At 47.7% G+C, this 8017-nt stretch overlaps 1 protein-coding gene and 1 long non-coding RNA gene across 20 annotated transcripts in view; one reads left to right on the top strand and one right to left on the bottom strand.

Annotated features, from left to right (window-relative positions):
* LOC129048713 (uncharacterized) overlaps positions 1-6361 on the bottom strand; it is a 33838-nt gene extending 27477 nt beyond the window's left edge. For both annotated transcript variants that reach the window (XR_008511291.2, XR_010141737.1), the window contains exon 1: positions 6151-6361. This is a non-coding gene — a long non-coding RNA (uncharacterized LOC129048713). The remainder of the gene's footprint in view (positions 1-6150) is intronic.
* The window catches only part of XRRA1 (X-ray radiation resistance associated 1), a 103272-nt gene extending 95611 nt beyond the window's left edge, over positions 1-7661 (top strand). For all 18 annotated transcript variants that reach the window (XM_054524817.2, XM_054524816.2, XM_009246836.3 and 15 more), the window contains 5 exons: positions 2163-2510; positions 5353-5551; positions 6336-6451; positions 6660-6765; positions 7174-7661. In XM_054524817.2, the coding sequence (XP_054380792.1) occupies positions 2163-2510; positions 5353-5551; positions 6336-6451; positions 6660-6765; positions 7174-7427 (1023 nt within the window). In that variant the 3' untranslated portion in view covers positions 7428-7661. The remainder of the gene's footprint in view (positions 1-2162; positions 2511-5352; positions 5552-6335; positions 6452-6659; positions 6766-7173) is intronic.
* The last annotated feature ends 356 nt before the right edge of the window (positions 7662-8017 follow it).

The raw sequence follows: 8017 nt of genomic DNA, 5'->3' as shown, positions 1-8017 counted from the left end.
TGCTTCCTTTGCCATAAAGTAAGTGAAATCCCTCTTTCATCTGAAAAATTTCAAAAATTTCTGTGAAATGCTCCTCCCTCCTGAACTTTAGTCTTTCTACAGCCAAAAGGTGGGCTGAGCATTGCTGATCCCAAAAGTTAAATACAGATATTTCCTTGCCACCCCCTCTGCAGCCCGCCTCTGTCCAGCCAGGCTCTTGTCTGACGTCCTTGGAGGACTGGACAAGCATTTGAAGTCAGAAATAGGAATTCCAAGGTTTCCATCATCTTCCTCCTTGTCTGTTACCTCCTCTTAAGGATCTGCCCCATCATTTCCCATCAGTCAGCTAGGGAGGGGCAGAATCCTCTCTCTCCTTTACAGAGCCCCACGCCCAGGACTCTGCAGAGCTCTTGCGTATATGCTATCCCATAATCCTCACAGTAGATGAAGCAACAGACTCAGAGAGGTGAACTGACTTGTTAAAAGTTAGTATGGGTCCTAGGGGACCCCTCACACCTCCTCCCATCAAAGGTTCTGACTAACCTTTGAGCTAAATGAGTTAAATAAACACAGATGCCAGTGGCCAAATGAGAAACAAATCAATGCTTTGTTAATGTAGGCAAACACCCTCTATCCTGGACTGAAGAATGTGGCTTAGTCCTGAGTCAGACTGGGGATGCCTGCATGTCCTCATTGTGCATACAGAGATGGGGCTAGAAATGCAGATTAGACCCCTGGGGTTACATGGACAAAGGCTGCAGCCCCTCCCCTCGCACCTAGGCATGGACAGACAGGAGGAAAATGGAGAACATGCCAGAGCAGGCCTGTAACCAAGAAGCTGTGTGAGCCCTTTGATGTGAGGACACAAATGGAAGATAAAATAGCCTGGTCTCATTGATGAGCAGTAATCCAGCCCACGACTGAAGCAGGGCCCAGTGACTCAGCCTCTGGCCAGTTAGGTTACCCATTCCTCCCTTGGGAAGGGGCGGGGAAAGTAGCGGTGGGATGGAGAAAGAGCATTTCCTCTAGCACATCTCTGTCACAGAGCCATGAGGGGGAAGGGGAACTGTCCCTTCCCACCAGCTGCCAAGTGATGGCGCTTGGTGTCTTAGATGCTGAGGTGCGGTGCTGTGTCCGTGCCCTGTGCCTTGTGGCATGGATTCAAAGACTCTGGGTCCCTCAGAGTCTAAACACTGAGGTTCCACATATTTTCCAAAAGGAAACACATTTTTTTAAAGTAGCATATTTTATAAAAGTCATCCTTCGCCCTCCTTAGTCTGTTAGGTACATTTGCACACACCATTTCATTTGGTGGAACTCTGTGAGAGAGGCACAAGGAGGCAATGGGAGCTCAAAGGATAGACCTGTATTCCAGCCCATATTTTTCTAATTACAGTGCTTGGAATCTTTCCACTACACAACTTACATCTTTCAGTAAAAGTACAGTTATAAGTGAACCAAATACCTCTGACAAAGAGTGAAAACAATCCACTATGTAAAGGGGGAGAGAGAAAGAACTAAGCCCAGCTGAGGGCACATGGACACCTCCTGGCACCTGAGGCTGAGGAGGAGGGGGAGAATGGTCACAGGCTTTTACTAATTAACGGAATTATTTTCTTGGTCCTGAACCTTCAGAGAGATCTATCTTTAGGATCTTTATATAAGGTATAGGGACCAGCATCCTGAAAGGGGCCTGGTGCTGCCATTTTCCAGAAAATACAGAACCATTCCCCAACACCCTCTCCTCGGAGTCCCTGGGGGAAAGCCATAGGCACCATGTTAAACCCTCATCTGAAGACTGAGACTACTGAGGGCCAGAGTGACGTATGGTCAGGGATGCAGCATGAAGCCTGGAGCCCAGGACTGGAATTACATCGTCCAGGCACTACCGCCAAATCACTCTGGGACTTGGACAGGTCATTTTACCTCTCTAAGCCCCTGTTTCCTCATCTATAAAACTGGGGATAATTATTCATTGGGTTGTTTCAAGGTAGAAATAAAACAACTTACATCATGCTTGGGGCACATCATAGATGCCCAAAAAGTATGATTTCCCTTTCCACCTCCCCCTCACTCCGCACCCAGCACTCCGGCTGCTATACAAGTGGCCTTAGGCTAGTGAGGCCCAGGAGGAGAGAATCCTAATTAGGAAGCAAATTCATTCCGGCTCTTCTCCATGACAGGTGAAAACCGAAATCCCAAAGGTGCCGAAGCAGCCTCTGGTGCTCCATCACCCACGCGTGACGACAACCAAGTCTCCCTCAAAGGATATGCTAGAGCCAGAGGCAGAGCTGGCTGAAGATCTGCCCACTACCAAAAGCACTTCTGTGGAGTCAGAGATGCCCACTGAGAGCCTGGAAGGCCTTTCCCTGTCTCGCCGGACCTTCGTGCCACTGCCTCCCATCTGCTCCGACTCCACTGTGCATAGTGAAGAGACCCTGTCCCACCTGAGTGACACAGCTGTCCGCCTCAGCCCAGAGCGCCCATCAGATGAGGACTCCAAGAGCACAGAGTCCATCTTCCTGACCCAGGTACCTGTATCCAGCTGCCCCTGCCCACTTGTTGCTAGCTCACATAGGTTCCTGTGCAGCCCTTAGGCTCGACTGCTGTGGACAGCTGGGAGCAACAAGCACATGGCAGGTCTGGAAACGAGAAGTCAGCACCCTTGGCAGAGCTTGCAAGCCTCTTCTGGGAGATCTCTGCTCTGAGGCTACTGATAGGGACACCCATGGGGATAAGTCATGGTTCTGTGGCACAGTCAAGATCTGGGGTCTGACTGGGGTGTGATTCCAACTAGTTTTTCAGAGGGGTTTGCTGCTGCCTGTACCTCTCTGCTTCAGGTCTCCTCACTTTTGATGCTGCCTCTGGATCCTGGGAACATAGATAGATCAGATGCAGGTCGTGCCCTTGAGGTGCTCTCAGTATAATGGGGAACATAGGAACAGCTCATGCAATCAGTGCTGAGACTGAGGGAATCCCAGAGGCTGGGAGCCTGGAGGAAGGAGAGATGCCTCTGCCCCAGCCCAGGAGGGCTTCCTGGAAGAGGCTCAACTGAGCTGAGATTTACAGGCTGAGTAGGAATTAAAAAGATGAAGATATAGCAGCAAGGGCATTCTGGACAGAGGAAACAGCATGAAACAGGATAGAGGAAGGAAATTAAAATGGTACATGCAGAACTCACAAATGTTTAGTGTCAGTGTAGCAGAACGGTGGCATGTGGCAAAGGGTAATATAAGGCTAGAAGAGTTGTCAGGGCCCCCTTGAACTTTATTACTGCACCATCCCTCTCCCTGATCTCCCTGCCTCCAGTCTTGCCTCTCTAGTCTGCTCACTGCCAGATCTTTCCAGGATATACATCCATCCATTCATGGAGGTCTAACTCTCCATCTATTTCTTTTTCCACAGATGACTTATAGTGACATATAAATTTATACAGTATAAAAGTATCTTAAAGAAATATCTCAGAACCTTTGTGGAGCAATGCAGAATATAAATAAGCATTTTAAAAGAAACAATTTGAGAGAGTTAGATGAAAAGAAAATATGGACAGGAAAGGAAATAGTACAAGGGTAATTCTGTCATTCAAACATGCACATCATGCACTGCTGCTATTATAATAAAGATGTTTTGACAAAATGCAGTTCTGAGCTCCTAGCGGCCAAAGCAATACAATCAATTATGAGTCACTATGTTTTCAGGGAAAAAAAAAAAATCTTTTTTTTTCTGGCCTAATTGTCCTGGCTATAACCTTTAATACAATGATGAACAGAAGTGGTGAGAACAGACTTCCTTGTCTTGTGCCTGTTCTTAAGGGGAAAGCATTCAGTCTTTCACCATTAATTATGATATTAGGTGAGGGTTTTCCATAGATGCTCTTTATCTGGTTGAGGAAGTTACTTTCTATTCCTAGTTTGAGTGTTTTTTAATCATGACAGAGTGGGCTTTTCCTATGTCTACTGAGATGATCATATGGTTTTGATATATTACATTAATTGATTTCCAGATGTTAAACCAACCTTTCATTCCTAGGATAAATCTCACTTGGTCATAGTATATAATCCCTTTTACTTGTTGAATTCAGTTTACTAATATTTTTTGAGAATGTTTGCATTTATATTCATAAGTGATACTGCTTTGTATTTTTCCTTTCTTGTGATGTCTTTCTCTAGTTTGGATTTCAGGGTAATACTAACCTCAGAGAATAAGCCTCTTTTAATTTTTGGAAGAGTTTGTGAAGTATTGGTGTTAATTCTTTTTTAAATGTTTGGTAGAATTCACCAGTGAAACCATCTGGTCCTTGGCTTTTCTTTGTGGGAAGTTTAAAAATTGCTAATTCAGCTTTTTTGCTTGTTATAGGTCATATACATGTATACACATATGTGTGTATATATAATATATATTCAGAAATACACACACGTATATACATGATGGGGTCTCACTGTGTTGCCCAGGCTATAGTGCAATGGCTGTTCACAGGCACCATCCTACTACTGATCAGGATGCGAGTTTTGACCTGCTCCATTTTCTACCTAGGCAAGTTCATCTCTCCTTAGGCAACCTGGTGGTCTCCCACTCCTGGGAGGTCACCATATTGATGCTAAACATAGTGTGGACACTCGAGGAGCATAATGCACTACAGCCCAGAGCTCCCGAGCTCAAGCAGTCCTCCCATCTCAGCCTCCTGAGTAGCTAGGACTACAGGCATGTGCCACCCCACCTGGTGAGTAATTTTAATAAATACATCCCTACATGACATACAGATTTCTTATAAAGCCATTAGGATAGGCTAAAATCCTCCATGGTTTGCCATCAGAGTGAGGATAAAGAAAATACAAAATAAAACGCACCCTCAGCTTGGCATATAATGGTCCTTACCGATCTGGGTCCTGCTTACCACTGCAGTTGTCTGTCTCTTCACTTTGTGCTTAACTGTACCAATCTTTAGTTCCCCCAAAATGCACCTTGATGTTTCTTACCTCTGTGCCTTTGCTCATGCTGTTCCTTGTCTGAAACAATTATTCTTTCTCATCACTTGCAGTCCACACCTCTCCCCATTGCTCCATAGGGATGGCTTTCCTGGCTCTTCAAGACTTAGCTCAGGCTAAGGCATTCCTCCAAGGGAGCTTCTTGGCTAGGTTGGGGCTTCCTCTGGGATCACCCAAAACCACTGTATTCCCTCTGTTAAAGCATTTATCAATTGTCTATTTTTATGTCTGCCTTCTTCCATCCCAGTCTTGGTCTTACCTTTGCCCTTAAGAGAGTCTTGGTCTTACCCTTGCCCAGCAGAGACCAGCACAGATATGATGCTCCGAATGTTCATTGAATGAATGAATGAATGAATGACAAATGAATGCATTTTCTTCCTGGGCACAGGTGAATGAACTGCCTTCCTCCATCATCCATAAGGATGATTTAGAGTTGAAGGAGAAAGACCAAAAGAAACCACCAACGGCACCCAGAGAGGTGAAAGGGACTCGGAGGAAGCTCCCAACTGCCTCCCTTCCCAGCAAGTACCACGGCTATGAAGAACTGCTGACAGCCAAGCCTGATCCAGCCTTCATTGAGCCAAAGGGTATGTGAGGGCATATCCTTGCTCTAGGGCAAGAGGTCATCTCCACAGCCCAGAGCAAGTCAGGGTCAAGCCAAGGCTGGCACCAAGCTGTCTTTTCCCAAGTAGGGTGCTGTCCTCTGTCTAAATACCTGTCAAAGGGCTCCTTTCAGGGTGTCCTTTGTTTGAAGCCCCACATATTGGGACCCCTGTCCTGGTTTGGGCCTTCACTGGCTTATGGGGAGCCACAGTTTATTGAGAGATTCTAGTCGGTCTCAGCCTAGCTGCTCTGGATGATAAAGTCTCTCCTCAGGAAAAGTTTGATGAATGAACACCCAGAATGGCCAGATTCTTGAGCTTTTCCCAGCCCAGAAGTTCCCAAACTGAACATCCAAAATCATTCCTATCTGGTTGGAGGCAAAGGAGGCAGCTTCATCTCTGTGTTAATCAGTACTTCCAAAGCAACTGGCATTCAGCTGGGCTGTTCTGGGTGTCAGCCCCTGCGATATAACCCCCTGAGGTTAATAGGGTCACATTGGAGCCAGCCTTTTCCCCCACTCCAATACTATTTACCCATTACAATCTGTGCTATTTTTCCATTATAATATGGGACAAATACTCACTGAAGAATGATGGAACTTCAGGCACTGGAACAGATCCGGAAGAAACCTGGGAGCAGTGTTTTCTTTTGGGGACTCTCAAATCCTTTTACCTAGAGCTGCTGTGAGACTGAGGAATGAAGCAATCGGGAGGCATCTGGGAGGAGGAGGGGGAAGTGCCTTGACTCAGTCTTGCCGTCTTGCCCTAGGAATCCAGAAGAATGCACAAGCCCTGCAAAAAATGCTGAAGCACCCACTCCTGTGCCACTCCTCCAAGCCCAAGCTGGACACTCTTCAGAAACCCTATGTTCCCAAAGAGAAACGGGTAAACATCCAGCTCACTGAATGTGTAAATGGCCCCTGAGTACCGCCCACAGGTACAGATGTGGCTGTCACCTTGGGACCCTCTGAGGGCCATGCTTTCCCAGCACCCCCAGATGCTCCCCAGCCCGTTGCTGTGACTGTATGAAGTTAGGCCAGGAAAGTCTGTGCATAAACCTGGAATAACACCCTCCTCCATGACCTTCTGCCAGGCCCAGAGAATCCTGATTCCACCCCCAAGGAAGACTAGAGCCCAGCTGCTGGATGACATCTTCATTCGCTTGCGGGATCCCCGGAACATTACAGAGGCTCCACTAGGTACGGCTCTGCCACAGCTGCCAGGATCCCAGATTCAGTTCACTCCTGCTGGCTAAAGGCAAAGAAAGGGCTTGTGTCAGTGCAGGAAAGGCCCTTAGAGAGCAACTGCCTACATCAGTCTCTATATGTAGATGGAGAAAAGGAGAGCCAGAGTGAGGCAGGGAGTTGCCTAAAATCACACAGCATGTTAAGGTCCTGAACCAGGGCTTAAGATAGAGTCAATGCGTAGGGGCAGTAGGAAGTCACTGACTTCCTACTGCCCCAAGCTGGAAAGGCCATTTTTAGCCCCTTAGCATCCTCCTGCCACACCATCCCATTTTCCAAGGGTCTCTGGACCCAATCCTCTTGCTTTCGGCTGGGTGAGAACCAGGATGAGCTTGGTGCCTCTCCTGGCTTCGTTTCCTGCAGGTGCTGTCCTGCACCAGTGGACAGAACGGCGGCTGGTGAACCACAAGCAGTACCTGGAGGCCAAGAGGCTGTTGAAGGAGTTCCAGGCACGTTACCGGCAGCTGGTGAGCGGCTCTCTGCGCACAGTGTTCAGGACTACCTCGCTCCCCCCGGCCTGCCCAGCGCTGAGTGAGAGCCAGCCCAAGTTCGGCCACTTCCTCGAGTTCATGGATGAGTTCTGCCAGGAGCCCACAGCCAGTGACTCACAAGGCTAGGGCTGTGCATGGGGGCTGTGTGCACCACCCGGCCTGTGCCCCAGCTCTCCCCGAGGGCTCTGTGCCCTGGACCGCACCTCAAGGTTGACCAGCTGGCCACAGGCCTCAGAGCTCAGCTGGGCCCCACTCACTGGCCACAAGGTGGCATCCCCTTGTCAGGATCTCCCCTCCTTGGCCCAGGCATGACCTGGTGCCTGGCCCAGCAGCAATAAAGAGTGGGTGCACAGGGCAATAGACTGGGTGCCATATGCATTCTTTCTTGGAACCCAGGCCACAGCAGCATTGTCACACTTCCCTCTAAAAATGGTTTTCCAGTTCAGATGCAACAGGGATACATTTGTTCTCTGTTGTATGAGAAACTGACACCAAGGGGATCTTAACAAATTCCTGAACAATGGCTCCAAAAAGAGTATTTTTAAAAACCAGATCTTGTGAGTACAGCCCTAATGTGCAGGGACAGTGTCATCCTGTATATTATTTGTTCTTTACTCAGACTCTTTCTTGGTTCCTTCATTAGGAGCATGAATGGTTGAATGTGAACATGACAGTAAATTGGAGCAAACTAAACTGGACATAACTTATGCCAAAAG

The sequence above is a fragment of the Pongo abelii genome, chromosome 9 (assembly GCF_028885655.2).
Source record: "Pongo abelii isolate AG06213 chromosome 9, NHGRI_mPonAbe1-v2.0_pri, whole genome shotgun sequence".
NCBI lineage: Eukaryota > Metazoa > Chordata > Mammalia > Primates > Hominidae > Pongo > Pongo abelii.
Note: the sequence above shows the minus strand (reverse complement) of the source record. Positions and strands in the feature narration are given on the sequence as shown.